At 65.6% G+C, this 20,457-nt stretch overlaps 3 protein-coding genes across 3 annotated transcripts; all 3 read left to right on the top strand.

Moving 5' to 3' along the window:
• Nucleotides 1-8: 8 nt before the first annotated feature.
• On the top strand, nucleotides 9-2,844 carry THAP8 (THAP domain containing 8). The gene is made up of 4 exons (XM_074930779.1): nucleotides 9-138; nucleotides 839-1,025; nucleotides 1,516-1,956; nucleotides 2,540-2,844. The coding sequence occupies exons 1-4, from the start codon at nucleotides 56-58 to the stop codon at nucleotides 2,681-2,683; spliced, it is 855 nt and encodes a 284-aa protein (XP_074786880.1). The 5' UTR covers nucleotides 9-55; the 3' UTR covers nucleotides 2,684-2,844.
• Nucleotides 2,845-3,841: 997 nt separating this feature from the next.
• Nucleotides 3,842-14,128, top strand: CLIP3 (CAP-Gly domain containing linker protein 3). The gene is made up of 14 exons (XM_074930778.1): nucleotides 3,842-3,898; nucleotides 5,340-5,481; nucleotides 5,692-5,831; nucleotides 6,624-6,717; nucleotides 7,336-7,497; nucleotides 8,214-8,332; nucleotides 9,160-9,396; nucleotides 10,444-10,579; nucleotides 10,721-10,843; nucleotides 11,470-11,598; nucleotides 11,693-11,816; nucleotides 12,499-12,563; nucleotides 13,129-13,201; nucleotides 13,298-14,128. Exons 2-14 carry the CDS (start codon nucleotides 5,349-5,351, stop codon nucleotides 13,350-13,352), a joined length of 1,590 nt encoding a protein of 529 aa, XP_074786879.1. The 5' UTR covers nucleotides 3,842-3,898; nucleotides 5,340-5,348; the 3' UTR covers nucleotides 13,353-14,128.
• Nucleotides 14,129-15,827: 1,699 nt separating this feature from the next.
• CAPNS1 (calpain small subunit 1) lies at nucleotides 15,828-19,900 on the top strand. Its single transcript, XM_074930723.1, is given in 12 exon segments — nucleotides 15,828-15,921; nucleotides 16,662-16,911; nucleotides 16,914-16,968; nucleotides 17,149-17,182; nucleotides 17,318-17,407; nucleotides 17,683-17,740; nucleotides 18,026-18,090; nucleotides 18,204-18,272; nucleotides 18,758-18,836; nucleotides 19,222-19,338; nucleotides 19,423-19,481; nucleotides 19,776-19,900. Coding segments are annotated over 11 exon segments (759 nt in total). The 5' UTR covers nucleotides 15,828-15,921; nucleotides 16,662-16,805; the 3' UTR covers nucleotides 19,803-19,900.
• The last annotated feature ends 557 nt before the right edge of the window (nucleotides 19,901-20,457 follow it).

Below are 20,457 nucleotides of genomic sequence, written 5' to 3' on the forward strand. Positions count from 1 at the left end.
ACGTGCGTGCGTGGTGACGTCACACGCAGCCGCGTCACGTGAGGCGGCAACGGCGATGCCCAAGTACTGCCGCGCCCCGCATTGCTCCAACGCGGCGGGACAGGCCCGGCCGCCCGGCCGCCGCCTCAGCTTCTACAAGTCGGTACCGGGGATCCCGGGCGGGGCCAGCAGGAGGAGGAGGAGGAGGAGGAGGAGGAGGAGGAGCGAGGGGTGTGGCTTCTGCTTGGAGCCACGCCCACGAGGGGGGGCCTGGGCGGGGTCTGGGTTTAGGCCTGAGTTTGAGCCTGAGTTTGAGCTTAGTTAGAGTTTGGGCCTAAGTTTGAGCCTGAGCCTGAATGGTGCCGGGGCAGGGTCTAGGCCTGAGCTTCAGCCTGAACTTGAGTGGGACCTGGACCTGGATATAAACCTGAGTGGGGTCTGGACCTAGGCTTGAGCCTGAGCCTGAGCCTGAGCGAGGCCTGGGCAGGGTCTGGTCCTCGACCTGAGCTGGAGCCTGAGCCTGAGCCTGAGCGAGGCCTGGGCAGGGTCTGGTCCTCGACCTGAGCTGGAGCCTGAGCCTTGAACCTGAGTGTGCCGGGACCTGAGTGGGAACCTGAACCTGAGTGGGGCCTAGGTGGGGTCTGGCTCTAACCCTGATCTTGAGCCTGAGCCTAAACTTGAACCCGAGCGGTGCCCGTGGAAGGGCCAAGTGAGCTCTTTGAGGAGGGGCAGGAACCCCCCGGGGTGAGTGGGGGAAGACCCTGCCACGGGGCAGCCTATTCCGGGAGCCCTTTGGGTCTCCAGCAGACTTGGGGGGGGTGTGGGGGACCCCCCCAAAACACCCCACTGCCCCCCGCAGGTTCCCGCTCCACGACACGCCGCGGTTGCGCCGGTGGCTGGCACAGATGCGCCGGGAGGACTGGCTGCCCACCCGCCACCAGCACCTCTGCAGTGACCACTTCGAGCCCTCCTGCTTCCAGTACCGCTGGGGCGTGCGCTACCTGCGGCCCGACGCCGTCCCCACCATCTTCCCCTGCGGCCCCACGGTGAGACCCCGCTAGAAGCTAGAAGTGAGTCCCCAGAAGGGGCGACAACTTGGGGGTCCCCAGAAGGTTCTAGAGGACTCTAGAAGGTTCCGGAGGCCTCTATAAGGTTCTCAAGGCCCCTAGAAGGTTCTAGAGGACTCTAGAATGTTTTGGAGGAATCTGGATGGTTCTAGAGGACTCTAGAAGGCCCTGGAGGATGCTATAAAGTTCTCGAGGACTCTAGAAGGTTCCGGAACGCCCCTCAGGAGGAGCGTGAAGCTCTTTGAGGGGTGCTGGGTTGTCCCAGAGGGGTCTGGAAGCTTCACGGAGGGTCCTCGAGGCCCCCCCCCGGGGATTTCGAAGCTCCCTGGAAGGGCATGAAGCAGCAGGGCGTCACCTCGGGGTGGATTTGTCCTCAAAAAAGCGGGTTTTTGGGGAGAAACCCACGTTGCTGCTCATCCCTATTTGCTGCCAGAACGTCCAGAAATTTGGCTTTATTTTTTTCGGACAGAAACAGGAGAAACTCAGCACCCAGCAGCCCCCCAGCGGCACAGAGCCGGTGCCGCCGCCCCAACCCCTCGTCCCCAAATCCAGCCCGGAACCGAGCATGACAAAACCTGGGGACGACCCCAAGGGGGACCCCGGCCGCCTCGTCACCCCCCAAGCTCCCACCGTGTATTTCGAAGCCGCGGCCACGCCGGAAACGGTCGTTTCGTCGGTTTTAACCCTGCCCGTCGTTTCCACCGTCCCCATCGTGTCCCGCGCGGCGCCAGCGTCCCCGCCGGGCGAGCTGAGCACCGAGGAGCTGGTGGCCGTGGCCCTGGTGCTGCAGCGGAAGGTGAAGGTGCTGCAGCAGCGGCGGCGGCGGCACCGCGCTCGGCTGGCGGCCATGGAGGGGCTCCTGGAGCAGCTGCGCCGCGACAGCCTCGTCTCCGAGGAGCGGCTCAAGATGGTGGGTGACGCCGGGGGATGGCGGCGGGTGACGGCGGTGGGTGATGCCGCTGGGGGACACTGTGTGATGCCGCTGGGTGATGGTGGCAGGTGACGCTGGGTGACAGCAGGTGTGATGGTGGTGGGTGACACTGGGTGACACCACTGGGTGGCGGCGGGTGATGCCACTGGGTGACACTGAGTGTCGGCAGTGGGTGATACCAGGTGACACCGCTGGGCGACACCGGGTGATGGCAGCAGGTGACACCACTGGGCGACACTGGGTGATGGCAGCGGGTGACACTGGGTGACGCCACTGGGTGACGCCAGGTGATGGCGGTGGGTGACACTGGGTAATGGCGGTGTGTGACACTAGGTGACACCAGCGGGTGACATCGGGTAACGCCACTGGGTGACACCAGGTGATGGCAGGGGGTGACACTGGGTGATGGCGGTGGGTGACAGCGTGGGTGACACCGGGACAGCAGCAGGTGACACCGGGTGACGGTGGTGGGTGATGGTGGCGGTGTGGCCACGGGGACGTTTCGGCTGCTGCCGGGGGCGGCCATGTCCCTGTGTCACCTCTGTCCCCTGTGTCCTTCCAGGCCTGTTTGCAGCCAGTGACGCCGGATCCCACTGGTGCCGTCACCATCATCTGCCAGGAGGAGGAGGAGGAGGACGAGGAGGAGGAAGAGGCGGCGTTGGTCTACGCGGGGACAAGCTGCGGCCTCGGCCTGGCCGGGCCGTGACGTGGTGACGCCTGTGTCACCCTCGCTGGGGGTGTCACCCCCCCCATCACCCTCTCGGTGCTGCTGTTTTTTCGGGGGGGTGGGGACGATTTATTTTTGTATTTAAGGTTTATTTTGATACTGGGCAGGGGGGGGAGGAATTTGGGGACGGGGCATCCCCTCCCTTTGGCTTTAATAAAAGACGCTGGCAGTGAGCGGCTGGGGGGGTCTTTGTGTGACACTGGGGGGTCTCGCCGGTGGCCATGGGGACATCGGTCTCTCCTGGGGGTGTCCCCATTCCCCCCACTCCCCCACAACCTCCATCTTGCAGCCAGCCAGTAAGCCATCGGTAGGTTCCAGAGTTAACGGCAGGGAAAGGGGTGGTTCCCTTGAAAATGTCACGCCCCAGCCGCTGCCCCTGTAGCCTCCATAGATCGCTGCAGCCACTCTGCCCCTATAGCCACTCCCACAGCCCCTATAACCCCCCCCACAGCCGCTGGGAGTTCCTGTGGCCCCTCCCACAGCCCCTATAGATTCCCATGGCTCCTCCCACAGCCCCTATAGCCCCTCCCACAGCCCTAATAGCTCCCTATAGCCCCCCCATCTGCCTGCTATGCAGCAGCCTCTATAGCCCCTATAGAGCCCTGTAGCACCTATAGAGCTCTATAGTGCACTCTTACTCGCCTACAGGTCCCTATAGCTGCTCTACAGCCCCTATAGCCCCCATGGCTCCTATAGGGGATGCCCTATGGTTCCCTGTAGCCACTCAGAATCCCCTGCAGTGCCCTATAGCTGCTCTGCACCCCCTATAGCCGCTCATCCATCCCCTTACAGTCCCCTACGGCTGCCCTGCAGCCCCATAGCTCCCCCATAGCCCCTATAGCAGCTCACCCATCCTCTACAGTCCCCTATAGCCACCCTGCAGCCCTTATAGCCCCCGCCGCTGCTCACCATCCCTACAGTCCCCTATGGATGTTCATCCACCCCCTTTGATTCCCTAGATACAGTTTCTCTGCAGCGTCTATAGTCCCCTATAGCCCCACAGCCCCTATAGCGCACATGCATCCCCCATACACCCCCTATAGCCTCTCATCCATCCCCTATAGCCCCTATACACCCCCCTATAGCCTCTCCCGACCCGCCCCTCCAGGCCCCGCCCCCGCGCCCCCCGCAGCCCCCCGGCGGGTCGCGCATGCGCAGTGCGCCCAGCCCAGCCCGCGGCCGCGTCCCCAGCAGGTACCGGGCAGGGGCCGGGGATGGGGGGGGGGGGGGGGGCGGGGGGAGCCGCCACCGGGAGCCTCCCCACCCCCATCCCGGTACCGCCACCCCCTCCGGCCCCAGCAACCCCCCGGGCCCGGCCTGGCCCTAGCCCCGAGCCCCGGCCTGGCCCCGCCGCGGCCCCCCCCGCCCCGCCCCGGGGTCCCCTCCGCGGCCCCCCCGGAGTCCCAGGGCGCCCCCAGCCCCATCCCGGTATCTTGGGCCCATCCGCATCCTGGGCCCCCCATCCCAGCTTCCCATCCCCATCCCAGCATCCCATCCCAGCATCCCATCCCCATCCCAGCATCCCCATCCCAGTATCCCATCCCAGCATCCCATCCCCATCCCAGCATCCCCATCCCAGTATCCCATCCCAGCGTCCCATCCCCATCCCATCCCCATCCCAGCATCCCTTCCCCATCCCAGCATCCCATCCCCATCCCAGCATCCCCATCCCAGCATCCCATCCCCATCCCATCCCCATCCCCATCCCCATCCCAGCATCCCATCCCCATCCCATCCCCATCCCCATCCCCATCCCAGCATCCCATCCCAGCATCCCCATCCCAGTATCCCATCCCAGCATCCCATCCCCATCCCAGTATCCCATCTCAGCATCCCATCCCAGTAACCCACCTCTATCCCAGTATCCCATCCCAGTCACCCCATCCCCATCCCAGTTCCTCCACCCCCATCCCAGCATCCCGTCCCAGTATCCCATCCTTATCCCAGTAACCCATCCCTATCCCAGCATTCCATCCTAGCATCCAATCCCTATCCCAGCATCCCATGCCAGCATCCCATCCCAGTAACCCACTCCTATCCCAGTATCCCATCCCAGTCACCCCATCCCCATCCCAGTTCCTCCATCCCTATCCCAGCTTCCCATCCCAGTATCCCATCCTTATCCCAGTAACCCATCCCTATCCCAGCATCCCATCCCATTATCCCATCCCAGTATCCCATCCCAGACCCCTGTCCTCATCCCAGTATCCTTACCCCAGTACTCACATCCTTGGCCCCATCCCAGTATCCCATCTCCATCCCAGTATCCCGTCTCCATCCCAGTATCCCATCTCCATCCCAGTATCCCATCCCAGTATCCTGTATCCATCCCAGTAGCCCCATTCCAGTATCCTGTATCCGTCCCAGTATCCCATCGCAGTATCCCATCCCCGTATCCCGTCTCCATCCCAGTATCCCATCCCAGTATCTCATCTCCATCCCAGTATCCCATCCCATTATCCCATCCCCGTGTCCCATCCCCATCCCTGTATCCCACCACCATCCCAGTATCCCGTCTCCATCCCAGTATCCCATCCCAGTCACCCCATCCCCATCCCAACGGTGCGGGGGGAGGAGGGATTGGCCCCCCCGAAACCCAGCGCCCCCCATCACCGCCCTCGCCCCGCCCCCCCAGGCCGTTGCCATGACGAAGGAGCGTGGGGGGGACCCCCCGGCAGGGGGGGCGCCGCCCCCTGACCCCCCCAGTCCCGTGGTGGAGCGACGCAAGAAGCCGATGGTGCACCCGGCCGCCCCCGCCCCCCTGCCCAAGGACTACGGTGAGACCCCCCCCAGACGGGATGGGACCCCCCCAAAAAGAAAAAAAAAATAAATTGGGGAGGTGGGGGGTGTCCCAAGTGGGGATTCTCTGATGGCTGATACGGGGTTGTGCACCGCGGGGTGTCCTCTACTCCCCACCACCCCCCCCCCATGTCCCCGTGTCCCCCCCAACCCGGTGTCACCCTGTGCGTCCCCCGTCCCCCCCCCAGCCTTCACCTTCTTCGACCCGAACGACGCGGCGTGCCGGGAGATCCTGCTAGACCCTCGCACCACCGTGCCCCAGCTCTTCGCCATCCTGCGCCAGTGGGTGCCCCAAGTGCAGCACAGCGTCGATGTCATCGGCAATGAGGTGGGGACTGGGCGAGAGGAGAGAGGGGTGCCGGGGGCCGTCACTGGGAGCACTGGGAGGGAGCTGGGGGCTCTAAGGAGGCCACTGGGAGCACTGGGAAGGAACTGGGTGCTCTAGGGAGGTCACTAGGAGCACTGGGAAGGAGAGGGAGGGTACTGGAAGGTCACTGGGAGCACTGGGAAGGAGCTGGGAGCCAGAGGGAGGGTACTGGGAGGTCGCTGGGAGCACTGGGAAGGAACTGGGTGCTCTAGGGAGGTCACTAGGAGCACTGGGAAGGAGAGGGAGGGTACTGGAAGGTCACTGGGAGCACTGGGAAGGAGCTGGGAGCCAGAGGGAGAGTACTGGGAGGTCACTGGAAGCACTGGGAAGGAGAGGGAGGGTACTGGGAGGTCACTGGGAGCACTGGGAAAGAGCCGGGAGCCAGAGGGAGAGTACTGGGAGGTTGCTGGGAGCACTGGGAAGGAAGGGAGGGTACTGGGAGGGCACTGGGAACACTGGGAAAGAGCTGGGAGCCAGAGGGAGGGTACTGGGAGGTTGCTGGGAGCACTGGGACGGAGAGGAAGGGTACTGGGAGGTCACTGGGAGCACTGGGAAGGAGAGGGAGGGTACTGGGAGGTCACTGGGAGCACTGGAAGGAGCTGGGAGCCAGAGGGAGGGTACTGGGAGGTCGCTGGGAGTGCTGGGAGGTCACTGGGAGCTCCCGGAGGTGTCTGGGAGCACTGGGGGTGTTACTGGGGGTGCCCCAGGGGAGTTCCTCGGGGGAACTGGGGGGGAACTGGTGGCACTGGGCAGATCCTGCGCCGCGGCTGCCACGTCAACGACCGGGACGGGCTGACGGACATGACGCTGCTGCACTACGCCTGCAAGGCCGGCGCCCACGGCGTGGGTGGGTGCTCAGGGTGTCCCGTGTCCCCACGGGGGTCCCCAGTCCCACTGTCCCCATGCCCCCAGTATCCCCAGTGTCCCCATGTCCCCATTATCCCCAGTCCCAGAGTCCCCACATCCCCATCATCCCCAGTCCCAGTGTCCCACTGTCCCCATTCTCCCCAGTCCTGCTGTCCCCACGTCCCCAGTGTCACACTGTCCCCATTATCCCCAGTCCCAGAGTCCCCACATCCCCAGTGTCCCACAGTCCCCATTATCCCCAGTCCCGCTTTCCCCACATCCCCATTATCCCCAGTCCCAGTGTCCCACTGTCCCCATTATCCCCAGTCCCGCTGTCCCCACATCCCCACTGTCCCCAGTATCCCCAGTCCCACTGTCCTCACACTCCCAGTATCCCCAGTCCCGCTGTCCCCACATCCCCAGTGTCCCCATGTCCCCATTATCCCCAGTCTCAGAGTCCCCACATCCCCATTATCCCCAGTCCCGGTGTCCCCATGTCCCCAGTATCCCTTCCCGCTGTCCCCACGCCCCCAGTATCCCCAGTCCCTGTGCCCCCCATCCCCGCGCCCCCGCCGGGTGCCCCCCCGTCCCCCCGGTGACGCCCCATGCCCGGTGCCAGGGGACCCCGCGGCTGCCGTGCGCCTCTCGACGCGGCTGCTGGCGCTGGGGGGGGACGTGACGCTGCGCAGCCGCTGGACGCACATGAACGCCCTCCACTACGCCGCCTACTTCGACGTCCCCGAGCTCATCCGCACCCTCCTGCGGGCCGCGGCGCCGCGAGGTGAGGGGGTGTGTCCCCCCCCCAAAACGGGCACGGGACATCGGGGGGTGGCGGGAAGGGATTGGGGTGCCAGGGGGGCAGGACGTTGGGGATCCCGGGGGTGCAGGTCACTGGGGTGCCTGGGGAAGGGTGTTGAGGTACCCTCAGAAGGATATTGGGGTGCCCTTGGAAGGATATTGGGGTCCCCTGAGGAACAGGACATTGGGGTCCCCTTGGAAGGACACTGGGGTGCCTGGGGAAGGATACTGGGGTGCAGGGGAAGGACAATGGGGTCCCCTCAGAAGGATATTGGGGTCCCCTCGGAAGGATATTGGGGTCCCCTGGGGTAGGATATTGGGGTCCCCTGAGGAACAGGACACTGGGGTGCCTGGGGAAGGGTATTGGGGTCCTTTCAGAAGGATATTGGGGTGCCAGAGGGCAGGACATTGGGGATCCCCAGGATATTGGGGTCCCCACTATCCCCAGTCCCGCTGTCCCCATGCCCCCAGTGCCCCCATGTCCCCATTATCCCAAGGATATTGGGGTCACCTATGGAACAGGACACTGGGGTGCCAGGGGAGGGATATTGGGGTCCCCTGAGGAACAGGACACTGGGGTCTCTGGGGGAAGGGTATTGGGGTCCCCTGGGTGGGGAGGACGTCAGTGTCCCCGGGGAAGCCCCCCGGGGGTGTGGGCCCCCCCGTGCCCCCCGGCCGTGCCTCAGTGTCCCCCCGCAGTGCTGCACTCGACCTGCAGCGACTTCAGCCACGGCACGGCCCTGCACATCGCCGCCTCCAACCTGTGCCTGGGCGCCGTGCGCTGCCTGCTGGAGCACGGGGCCGACCCCGCCCTGCGGGTACCGGGGCGTGCTGGGAGGGACTGGGGGCACTGGGGGGGTTGGGGGTGGTTGGGGTGTATTGGGGGACTGGGGCATATTGGGACGGATTGGGGGGAATGGGAGGGATTGGGGGGGTGATAGGGGATCGGGGGGAATGGGGGGATTGGGGTGTAATGGGGGATTGGGGGAATCGGGGTGTAATGGGGGATTGGGGGGAATCGGGGTGTAATGGGGGATTGGGGGACTGGGGCATGTTGGGAGGGACTGGGGGGATTGGGGATTGATGGGGGATTGGGGAGATTGGGGCATATTGGGACAGATTGGGGTGTAATGGGGGATTGGGGGTACTGGGGCATGTTGGGACAGATTGGGGGGATTGGGGTGTAATGGGGGAGTGGGGGGACTGGGGCATGTTGGGACAGATTGGGGGGAGTGAGGGGATTGGGGTGTAATGGGGGAGTGGGGGGACTGGGGCATGTTGGGACAGATTGGGGGGAGTGAGGGGATTGGGGTGTAATGGGGGAGTGGGGGGACTGGGGCATGTTGGGAGGGACTGAGGGGATTGGGGGGGTGATGGGGGATTGGGGGTATTGAGTTATTGGGGGGTCTGGGGGTGTAATGGGGCACTGGGGGGGAATGGGGGTATTGCGTGACCAGGGGCACGGGGGTATTGGGGTGTCAGAGCTGTGGGGGTACAGAGAGCTCGGGGGGGGGGGGGGGGCGGAGTAGGAGCAGGGGGGTCACCAGGGTCATCCCCACCCTACTGGGAGCCTCGCAGCACTGGGGTGCCGCCAGGACCCCCCCATTCCTTCCCCAACACCCCCCGCCCGCCCGCCCCCCCCCAGAACAGCAAAGGGCAGGTGGCGGCCGAGGTGGTGCCGGACCCCACGGACATGGCGCTGGACAAGGCGGAGGCGGCGCTGGCGGCGCGGGAGCTGCGGCGGCTGCTGCTGGACGCCGTGCCGCTGAGCTGCAGCCTGCCCCGCGTCACCCTCCCCAACTACGACAACCTGCCCGGGAACCTGATGCTGCTCTGCCTCGGCCTGCAGCTGGGCGACCGCGTGCGCCTGGACAGCGGCAAGGTGGGGCCGCGGGGCCGGGGACGGTGCTTCGGGGCAAAAAGAGGGGGTTTGGGGTAAAAAGAGGAGGGTTTGGGGCAAAAAGAGGGGGGTTGGGGCAAAGAGAGGGGGTTTGGGGCAAAAAGAGGGGGTTTGGGGCAAAAAGAGGGGGTTGGGGGCAAAAAGAGGGGGTTGGGGTAAAAAGAGGGGGGTTGGGGCAAAAAGAGGGGGGTTGGGGCAAAGAGAGGGGGGTTGGGGCAAAGAGAGGGGGTTTGGGGCAAAAAGAGGGGGTTTGGGGCAAAAAGGGGGGGTTTGGGGCAAAAAGAGGGGGGTTGGGGCAAAAAGAGGGGGACTTGGGGTAAAAAGAGGGGTTTTGGGGCAAAAGAGGGGGTTTGGGGTAAAAAGAGAGGGTTTGGGGCAAAAAGAGGGGGTTTGGGGTAAAAAGAGGGGGTTGGGGCAAAAAGAGGGGCTTTGGGGTAAAAAGAGGGGCTTTGGGGGGTGCAGATGGTTGGGGGGGCCGCCGGCAGCCCCCAGCGCGAGTTCCTTTGGGGAATCATCCACATCAGGGCTGGGGGGGGTAGTGGGGAGGATTTTGGGGCACAGGGCAGGATTTCGGGGCAAGGGGCAGGATTTCGGGGCAAGGGGCAGGATTTTGGGGCAGGATTTCGGGGCGCGGGGCAGGATCCCAGGGTGCGGGGCAGGATTTCGGGGCGCGGGGCAGGATCCCGGGGCGCAGGGGAGGATTTCGGGGCGCGGGGCAGGATCCCAGGGTGCGGGGCAGGATTTCGGGGCGCGGGGCAGGATCCTGGGGCGCAGGGGAGGATTTCGGGGCGCGGGGCAGGATCCCGGGGCGCGGGGCAGGATTTCGGGGTGCGGGGCAGGATCCCGGGATGCGGGGCAGGATTTCGGGGTGTGGGGCAGGATTTCAGGGTGCAGGGGAGGATTTCGGGGCAGGATTTCGGGGCGCGGGGCAGGATCCCGGGGCGCTGGGGAGGATTTCGGGGCGCGGGGCAGGATTTCGGGGCGCGGGGGCACGCAGGGGTGCCGTGGTGGGGGTGTGTGTCCCCCCAGGTGGGCACCCTGCGGTTCTGCGGCACCACGGCCTTCGCCAGCGGCCAGTGGGCCGGGGTGGAGCTGGACGAGCCTGAGGGCAAGAACGACGGCAGCGTGGGGGGGGTCCGCTACTTCATCTGCCCCCCCAAGCAGGGTACGGACCCCCGGGGCGGCCGGGGGGGGGAACCTTGGGACCCTCTGGGAGGAGGCGGCAGGGGTGGGGTGGGTCGTCCTGGGTTGTACTGGGCCATACTGGTCTGTACTGGGGTGACACCGCCCGCCCGCCCGCCCGCAGGCGTCTTCGCCTCCGTCTCCAAGATCTCCAAAGCGGAGGAGCAGCCCCCGGCGCCGTCCCCCCCCCGCAGCCCCCCCGAAGCCCCGGCCCGAGCCCCCCACAAGGCCCGCAAGGACAAGAGAGGTACAGCCAGATGCTGGGGACCCCCCCCGGATCCCTGGGACCCCCCCCCAAATGCCTGAGCCCCCTCTGAATCCCTGGGAACCCCCCCTGGAATCCCTGGGACCCCCCCCAAATGCCTGAGACTCCCCCCCATGGCCCCCCCCCGGGGTCACTCCTCAGCTCATCCCCTATACTCTGCCCTTGCCTTTGGCTCCACCCCAGCTGCACGCTCATTGGTGGAGAGCCAAGAGCCTGGCGATTGGCTGGCTGGGTGGGAAGGGCATGATGAATCCCCACCCACTCACGCGAGGTGGGCGGGGTCAGCTTGGAGGGGTGTGTTCTTCTATAGGCCCGCCCACTGCGGTGTCACGGTGGGGTGGGAATGTAGAGGCGGGGCTTTGTGGGGGTAGGCGGGGTCGTGGAAGGGGCGTGTCCTACCTGAGTCCACCCTAGGGGCCTGATTGGGGTGGGGTCAAAAGGGGGCGTGGCTGTGACTAAATGGGGTGGGGTCAACGGGAGGGCGTGGCCTGCATAGCCCCACCCCCTGGCTGTCCCTGGGAGGAGGGAGGGACTGGGACTGCGGGTGGGTGCGGCCGCGGGTGGGCGTGGCCGCGAGTGGGCGTGTCGCGTCTGACCCCGCCCCACAGCCCCCAGGAAGCGGGGCGGGGCGTGGCTGGACCGGGAGGGGCGCCGCGTGGCCCCGGGGGACGCGGTGCTGGTGGCTGGACAGCGCCCGGGACGGGCCCGGTTCTACGGGCGCACGGACTTCGCCCCCGGTGAGACCCCCCCCAACCCCGGGGACCCCCCAGAGCCCCCCCAGAGCCCCCCCAGCCCTGGCTCACGCGTCCCGTCCCCCCCCGCCCGGCGCAGGGTACTGGTTCGGGGTGGAGCTGGACTCGGCCGGGGGGAAGCACGACGGCTCCGTTTTTGGGGTGCGGTATTTCTCCTGCCCCCCCAAACACGGCGTCTTCGCCCCCCCCTCCCGCGTGCAGAGGTACTGGGGAGACGGGGGGGGTGTGGGTATACTGGGGGACACTGGGGGCATACTGGGGGACACGGGGGGTTACTGGGGGACACGGGGGTCACTGGGGGATATTGGGGACACTGGGGGGGTATTGGGGGACACTGGGGGGTCACTGGGAGGTATTGGGGGACACTGGGGGACAGTGGCTGAATAATGGGGGTCACTGGGGGGATATTGGGGGACACTGGGGGATATTGGGGACACTGGGGGGTATTGGGGACACTGGGGGGGAACTGGGAGGTATTGGGGGACACTGGGGGGTCACTGGGGGATATTGGGGACACTGGGGGGTCATGGGGAGGTATTGGGGGACACTGGCAGAATAATGGGGGTCACTGGGGGGGATATTGGGGGACACTGGGGGGTCACTGGGGGGTATTGGGGGACATGGAGGGAACTGGGAGGTATTGGGGGACACTGGGGGGGAACTGGGAGGTATTGGGGGACACTGGGGAGGTCACTGGGGGATTTTGAGGAACATTGGGGGGTATTGGGGGACACTGGGAGAATAATGGGAGTCACTGGGGGGATACTGGGGGGACACGGGGGTCTCTGGGGGAACACTGGGTGTTACTGGGGGACACTGGGATGGGGGGACACGGGGGGGTGTGGGGGGACACAGGGCCCCGACCCCCTCTGTGCCCCTGCCCAGGGTCGGGGGTCCCAGGGAGGAGCCGGGGGACGACACCCCCGAGAAGAAGGTGCAGCAGGTGACCGGTGCGTGCTGATTGGCTGGCGGGGAGGGCGGGGCCCATCGCCATTGGTTGGTGGGTTGGGTGGGGCTGTTATGATGGGCTGGCGGGCAGGGTGGGGCCCTCCTGATTGGCTGGAAGGTGGGGCACTGCTGATTGGCTGGCGGGCAGGGTGGGGCCCTCCTGATTGGCTGGAAGGTGGGGCACTGCTGATTGGCTGGCAAGCAGGGTGGGGCCCTCCTGATTGGCTGGAAGTTTGGGCGGGGCCATCGTGGTTGGCTGGCGGGCAGGCTGGGGCACTGCTGATTGGGCAGCAGGAGGAGGGCTTGCTGCTGATTGGCTGGCACGGGGGGAGGTTCACTGTTGATTGAATGACAGGCCAAGGAGCAGCTGATTGGCCAGCAGGCAGGGCCCGGCCTCTGATGATTGGCCAGAGGGACTCCCTCGCTATCCCATTGGCCAGCTGGAGGGGAAATCCTCAAGCTGATTGGCTGGGCAGCGCGGACCCTGTTTCCCCACCCCCTGCAGAGGCTGGGGGGGGGTGACGTGTCCCCCCTGGCCCCCCCCATGTCCCCCCCGTGTCCCCGCAGTGTCACAGCCCAAACGCAACTTCCCGGCGGTGCGGACCCCGAAGGACATCACCTCAGAGAGCTCCTTCTCCAGGTGGGGGGGTTGGGGACACCGAGGGGGGGCTTGGGGACACCCCGCAGTGTCCCCGTGCCCACGGTGTCCCCCCCACCCTGCTTCCCCTGTCCCCAGGTTACTCTTCTGCTGCTGGTTCCCCTGGATGCTGCGGGCCGAGATGCAGTCCTAACCCCGCCCCCCCCCCCCGCCTCGCTGCGCCCCCACCCCGCCGCCCCTCCCCCACCCAGTGCCTTGGTCCCCTCCCCCCGCCCGGGGAGACATGATGTGACACACCACCACCCCACGGCCCCCCTCCGAACCCCTCCACTTTGCGCAGGGCTGTTTACTCTGGAACCTACTGATTACAGAGACACTGGGGGGGGAGGCCAGCCCCCCACCTAACTCCTCCCCAAAACCCTCTTTTGGGTGTTCACCCTGAAACCTACTGATTACAGTGATGGGGATTTCCTGCCAGCCCCCCGCCCCCCCCTCCAACCCCTCTGCCTCCTCCCCCCTTCCCAGTTTGGGCTGTTCACTCTGGAACCTACTGACCACCCCTGTGAGGAGCACGCCTATGCCCACCTCCCCCCATTTAGGGGCCATTCACTCTGGCACCTACTGACTACAATTGGGGGAGAAGGGGTTTATGCCAAGGCCCCTTCCCGAGCCTGTTCCTGAGCCGTTAACTCTGGAAACTACTGATTACACCCTGAGGCGGGGGGTAGAAAACTGGTTTGGTGGATTCTCCAGCGGCTGCTAGTGGGGTTGAGGACACACCACAACCCCACCCCACACCCCAAGAAAAAAGGGACCCAGGCAGCCGGGAGGTGCAGAGGGGGAGGCCTGGGCCCAACGGTGTCGTGCTCCCTGCGCACACCCCGCCCCACCCCACCCCGCAGTAGCAATAACGTCCCCTCCCCCGCGATCGTGTGAGTGGCTTTAACATCCCCACCCCCCCCCCGTGTCCCCACCCCGTGTCCCCCCCCCCCCCCCCGCTGCCGCATGGTCCCCCCGGACCCGCTTCTGCCACCAATAAACACCTTTGTACGTCCCACGGCTCCGGGGGGGCGTCATGGGGCCCCAAAACTGAGGGGGGGGTGTGGGGGGGACCCCAAAGCTGAGGGGGTGTGTGGGGGGGACCCCAAAGCTGAGGGGGGTGTGTGTGTGTGGGACTCCAAAGCTGGGGGGGTGTGGGGGGGGGACCCCAAAGCTGGGGGGGGTGTGAGGGGGGGACCCCAAAGCTGGGGGGGGGACACGGAGGGGTGTGGGGGGCCCCCAGATCTTAAGGGGGGCACAGAGGTGTATGGGGGGACCCCAAAGCTGGGCGGGGTCACGGAAGGGGGGGGGAACCCCAAAGCTTGGGAGGGGGCACAGAGGGGGGTGGGGAGACCCCAAAATTGGGAGGGGGGCATGGAGGGGTCCCCAAAGTTTGAGGGGGTGTGGGAAGGGACCCCAAAGCTGGGAGGGGGACACGGAGGGGTGTGGGGGGCCCCCAGAGCTTAAGGGGGGCACGGGGGGGAGGGGGGGCACCGCGGGTAACTCCCAGGCAGCATTTTTGCACCCCAAACGCCGTTTTTTTGGGTGATTTTTACCAAGAAGTTGGCCCAACCTCGTGCTCCTCGCGAGGGCTCCTCGACGATCAATCCAAGATTTTTTTTCTGCGGCGCTTGCCAGGCGCGGGAGCGGCTTTTCTGGGGCGGGGGCGTTGTTCCTCCTCGGGGGAGGATTTTTACCACATTGCTGAGGAAAGTCCAAGCAGTTTTTTGCTTCGGTTTCATCAGGTTTTGCATCCAGGTGCTTCTCCTGGCATTTCCCTGCCTGGCGGGTCCACGGCGCTTCCCTCGCGTGTAGCTCGGGGTTTCCTAGTTTTAGTTTCAGTGGAGTTGACCCAAAACCAGAATTCTTCACCCAATTCTCGCACAGAGTCGAGATATTTGTATTTATTACGGTTTTGCGCAGAAAATGGCACCACAGCGGCCAGCACCCTGCGTTACAAACATACAAGCATGCTTATTCGGTTTTAAACACACAACCCCACACCTGCGCACTTAATTATTGGTTAATTTTTATCAGAAAATCACCGCCTGGGTAGTTTTATTCCTTGTTTTCATTTGAAGCTGCATTTGAAATCGCATTTAAAGTCGGCATCGACCCATTACGGTCCGTGCGCTCAAAGGGTGACCGCTGGGTCGCTTCGGCCGCGTGTTTTTTTTATACAAGAACGAGCTAATTTCACCTAAAAGACACAAAATTAAGGCCTTTCCGATCACCGCTCTGCGAATCGTCGATTTTGACAACGCGACGGTTCCACCTGACCTCCCCCCCGTAAATTTGCGTTCACGGAAACAGTGATTCCGGTTAAAAAAAACCGGAACGCCCCGTGTGAAAACGCCGCTTTTCTGCATTTTGTTAAATTTTTCCTCTTTTTTCCTTTTACAACACAAGGTGTAAACGTTTGGGGGGGGGGGGGCGGGGGAAGGCCCAGCGCCGCCATTTTATTTTCCGTCGCGCCGCTGGAACGTCACACGCGCGACCGGAAGGGCGGTGCCCATCATTTCCTCCCGGCTGGTGGCCACGCCCCCATATTGTTGTCCCGCCCCCTTTTCCCTCGGGCGCCGGTGAGCGCTGCGCTGCTTGGCCACGCCCCATCCGCTAAGTCCCGCCCCGTCCGTGAGGCCCCGCCCCGCCGCCCCTCCCTTCCCACGCTCCCAGGCGGGTCCCGCAGTCGCTCCCCGCAGCCGCCGCCGCAGTGCCCCGAGGTACCGGGACCCCCCCCCCAGCCCCGGGACCCCCCCCCGCCCCCCGCGGTCCTTCCCTCCCGCTAACGGCTCCGTGACTCAGCCCCGGCCCCGCCCGGGTCCCGGAAATCCGCGGCCGGTGCCGGGAGGGGCCGGGTTACCCCCGACACCCCGGGGGGGGGTCTGTAGGGCCCGGGGGGGGGTCCATAGGGCTCGGGGGGGATCTGTAGGGGTTGGGGGGATCCATAGGGCCCGGGGGGGTATATAGGGGTTGGGGGGATCCATAGGGCTCGGTGACGGGTCTATAGGGCCCGGGGGGGGGGTCTGTAGGGGTTGGGGGGATCCATAGGGCCCGGGGGGGATCTATAGGGGTTGGGGTGATCCATAGGGCCCGGGGGGGGGGGTGTCTGTAGGAGCTGGGGGGATCCATAGGGCCCGGTGGCGGGGTCTATAGGGCCCGGGGGGGGTCTGTAGGAGTTGCGGGGATCCGTAGGGCCCGGGGAGGGGGTCTGTAGGGCCCGGTGGGGGGGTCTATAGGGCCAGGGGGGGGTCTATAGGGGTTGGGGGGATCCATAGGGCCCGGGGGGGGGTGTCTATAGGGCCGGGGGGGGTCTATAGGGCCTGGGGGGGGGGGTCTGTAGGGCCCGGGGGGGTCTATAGGGGTTGGGGGGATCCACAGGGCCCGGGGGGGTCTGTAGGGTCTGGGGGAGCCTATAGCGCCCTGTGGTGTCACCTAACGCTGCTCTCTCCTTTTCTTCCAGCCTCTCCCAGCACTCCCAGTAACCTCCAGTGCTCCCCACAGCGCTCCCAGTTCCCCCCCCTTAGCACTCGCAGTGTCCCCCCGGCGCTCCCAGTATCCTCCCAGTGCCCCCCAGTTGCTCCCAGCACCCCTCTTTCTGGGGAAGATGTTCCTGGTGAAGGGGCTGCTGGGGGGGGGTGGCGGTGGGGGGGGCGGGGGAGGCCTCCCTGGGAACATCGGCTCGGTACTGGGGGGGCTGCTGAGCGGGGGGGGCGGGGGGGCGCCGGGGGGGCCATGGGGGTCCTGGGGGGCGTCATCAGTGCCATCAGGTGAGGGGACCCTGGGGACGGGGAGGGGGGGGGGACACGGGAGGGGGACACGGGGTGGGAGGGGGACGTTGGGGACATGGAATTGGGGGACACAGGGTTGGGGAGACCCCGGGGATGTGGGGTTGGGGGATACAGGGGACCCCCCCCGGAATCCTCTGACCCCGCCAACTCCCCCCACAGTGAAGCGGCCGCCCAGTATAACCCCGAGCCCCCAGTAAGTGACCCCTGACCCCGAGACACCCTCCCACCCAGGTTTTGGGATTTTGGGGTCCCCCCTTGGGGATCCCCACAGCAGGGGGGGGTCCCCCCCAGTTTGGGGACCCCCTTGACCCCCCGTGCTGCCCCCTAGCCCCCCCGCACCCACATCTCCACGGTGGACGCCAATGAGAGCGAGGAGGTGCGGCAGTTCCGGCGGCTCTTCGCCCAGCTGGCCGGGGACGTGAGTGACCCCCCCGCTTTCTCCACAGCCCCCCCAACTCCCCTGGGACCCCCCCAACCCCCCCGGACCCTCCTCATCCCCCTGCCCCCCCCCCGTCAAGATCCATCCTGGACCCTCCAGTGGGTCACCGGATCCCACAAGATCCCCGTAACTTCCCCCCCCAAAAATCCCTGGGGTGGGGGGATCCCCGAGATGTGGGTCAGGGTGGGGGGGGGGGTTCAGGGTAGGGGGGGGCCCCCTCCCAGGGCGCCCCCCCCCACACCCATCTCCGGCAGGACATGGAGGTGAGCCCCACCGAGCTGATGAACATCCTCAACAAAGTCGTCACCCGCCGTAAGTGTCCCCCCAGAATCGGGGGGGGGGGGGGGGCCGACAAATCTGGGGGGGCCCTGAGACCCGTGTGTGTGTGTCCCCCCAATAAAAAGGGACTGGGAAATGGGGGGGGGGGGGGGGGGGCACAACCCTATAGCAGCTACTAGAGAATCCCCACATGAGCCAGATGGGGAGGGTTAAAATTGAGGGGAGGGTGTGGGGGTGTGAGAGGTGAGGGGGGGGTGTGAGGGTGTGAGAGGTTGGGGGGGGCCCCCCCCCAAAAATAATTTTCTGCCCCCCCTTCAGATCCTGACCTGAAGACGGACGGGTTTGGCCTTGACACCTGCCGCAGCATGGTGGCCGTGATGGACGTATCCTTGGGGGGGGAGCACAGGGAAGGGGGATGGATTTTTGGGGTGCAGGGAGGGAGGGGGGGGTCCCCCCATTACCCCCCCCCCAAATCTCCTTGACCCCCCCCCGCCAGAGCGACACGACGGGGAAACTCGGCTTCGAGGAGTTCAAGTACCTGTGGAACAACATCAAGAAGTGGCAGGTGGGGGGGGAGCACCCCAAAATTGGGGAGGGGGGGGCACGGGGACCCCCTAAATTATTCCCCCCCCGAAAATATGAGGGGAGGGGCTGTAGGACCCCAAAATGTTGGGGGGGAAAGGGGGTATTCTCCCTGAGCCCCAAGTCTTGGGGATTTGTGGGAGAAATGGGGGGCCCCCAAATCCTTGGAGAGTGTTGGGGGATCCCCAAATTTTTTTTTGGGGGGGGGGCATTGAAACTCCTCGAAATTTGGAATGGGGGTGTCACAAGACCCTTGGGGGACCCCCAAAAATGGGGAGGGGTCACAAGGACACACACACCCCCCATGGGGGACCCTAAAAACTGGGGGGGGGGGCAGTGTGGAGTCAATGGGGATCCCCCAATCCTGGAGCGGGGGAGGAGTTGGGGGGGTGAAAATTGGGGGGGGGGGTTATAAGGGTACAGGAGGGGTCCCCAAAAATACCCCCCTGTGCCCCCCCCCCCCCCAAGTGCATCTACAAGCAGTTCGACACCGACTGCTCGGGGACTATCGGGGCGCAGGAGCTGCCAGGGGCCTTCGAGGCTGCAGGTTTGGGGGCGTCAGGGGCAATTGGGGGGGGTCAGGGGCAATTTGGGGGGGGCCCTGGAGGGCATTTGGGGAGCTTTGGGGAGAGTCTGGGTAATGGGTTCTGGGGGAGTCAGGGGGGATTTTGGGGTCCCAAAGTGTCGGGGGGGGGGGAGGTCGGGGAGATTTTGAGGGGTGGGAGGATATTGGGGGGAGTTGAGGGGATTTGGGGGGTTCTCATGGGGTTGGGTGGGGATTGGGGGGGCTCAAAGTATTGGGGGGGGAGTATTGGGGGGGTCCGAGGTATTTTGGGGGGATTTCAGGGGCATTTTGGGGGAGCTGCAGGATATTTTGGGGATCGGGGGGGTCAGAGGTCATGTGTGTCTCATGTGTGTGTGTGTGTCCCCAGGTTTCCGGCTGCCCCCCCCGCTTTGGGGGGTCCTGGGCCGTCGCTATGGCGACGAGGGGGGGAGCCTCGATTTTGACAACTTCATCAGCTGCCTCGTGCGCCTCGACGCCATGTTCCGTAAGGGGGGGGCACCCCAAAATTCGGGGGGGGGGGGGGCGGTGTTTCAGGGTGATGATTCCCATTTTTGGGGGCCCCCCCCAGGTGCCTTCAAGTCTCTGGACCGGGACGGGAGCGGGCAGATCCGTGTCAGTCTCCAGGAGGTGGGTTTGGGGGTGCCCCCGCCCCACTCTCAGTGATCCCCTGGGGGTGGTTTTTGGGGTCCCCCAGTCCCTATAGGGTCCCCCCTATCCCCACGGGGGTGGTCCCTTTAGGGTGCCCCAATCCTATAGGGGACTCGTTGGGGGGGGGGTGGGTGGGTTATGGTTCCTATAGGGATCCCCTAAATCCCCTTGGGGTGGCCCCCAACTCTTCTGAAGCTCTTGTGGCCCCTCTGTCCCCCCATAGCCCCCTGTAGCCCCCCCGCTGCCCCCCCACTGACGGCCGTCTCTCCGCAGTGGCTGCAGCTCACCATGTACTCCTGAGGCGCCCGTGCTTGGGGGGGGGCACCCGGACCTGCTGCCCCCCCCCTTTGCACCCCCCATCTGCTCCCCCTGACTGTGCCACGGGGGGGCCCTGCCCCCCCCCCCCCCCATCTGCTCCCCCCAGTAAAGCTCAGCCAGACCCACCCGGCCCCTCCGAGTCCTCCGGGGTGGGGGGTGCGAGGGGTATGGGGGCTATAGGGGCTGTAAGGGGGGGGGCGTTATAGGGGCTGTAAGGGGGGGGCTATAGGGGCTGTAAGGAGCACAGTGTGCCAGAGGCATGGGGGTGCTGCGGGGCCTATAGGAGCTATAGGGGCCTGTACGGATGTTGTTGCTACAGGGGAGGCTGGAGAAGCTATAGGGGGTGAGGCTGGGGCGGGGCAGGCGGGCTGGGGGGGGTATAGGGAATACAGGGCCATAGGGGCTGGGAGCGGTGGGCTACTGGGGGGTCTGTAGGGGATCGGGGGGGGCAGTTGGGGAGTCTATAGGGGATCAGAGAGGGGGTCTGAGGGGCCTATGGGGGATCTGGGGGGGAGTCAGGGGATCTGTAGGGGATCTGGGGGGGTCTATAGGGGACCGGGAGGTTCTAGGAGGTCTATAGGGGATCAGGGGAGAGTCTGGGGGGGTCTATAGGGGATCGGGGGGGTCTGTTAGGGAT

This window comes from Athene noctua, chromosome 35 (assembly GCF_965140245.1).
Source record: "Athene noctua chromosome 35, bAthNoc1.hap1.1, whole genome shotgun sequence".
NCBI classification, from domain to species: domain Eukaryota; kingdom Metazoa; phylum Chordata; class Aves; order Strigiformes; family Strigidae; genus Athene; species Athene noctua.

Bases quoted from the DNA above. Each gene is read 5' to 3' on its own strand.
- CLIP3 (XM_074930778.1), top strand. From the start codon at position 5,349: ATGACGAAGGAGCGTGGGGGGGACCCCCCGGCAGGGGGGGCGCCGCCC. The intron at 6,718-7,335 runs GTGGGTGCTCAG...GCCCGGTGCCAG, and splicing joins GGCCGGCGCCCACGGCGTGG to GGGACCCCGCGGCTGCCGTG. The intron at 10,844-11,469 runs GTACAGCCAGAT...CCCGCCCCACAG, and splicing joins GGCCCGCAAGGACAAGAGAG to CCCCCAGGAAGCGGGGCGGG.
- THAP8 (XM_074930779.1), top strand. From the start codon at position 56: ATGCCCAAGTACTGCCGCGCCCCGCATTGCTCCAACGCGGCGGGACAG. The intron at 139-838 runs GTCGGTACCGGG...TGCCCCCCGCAG, and splicing joins CGCCGCCTCAGCTTCTACAA to GTTCCCGCTCCACGACACGC. The intron at 1,957-2,539 runs GTGGGTGACGCC...GTGTCCTTCCAG, and splicing joins CCGAGGAGCGGCTCAAGATG to GCCTGTTTGCAGCCAGTGAC.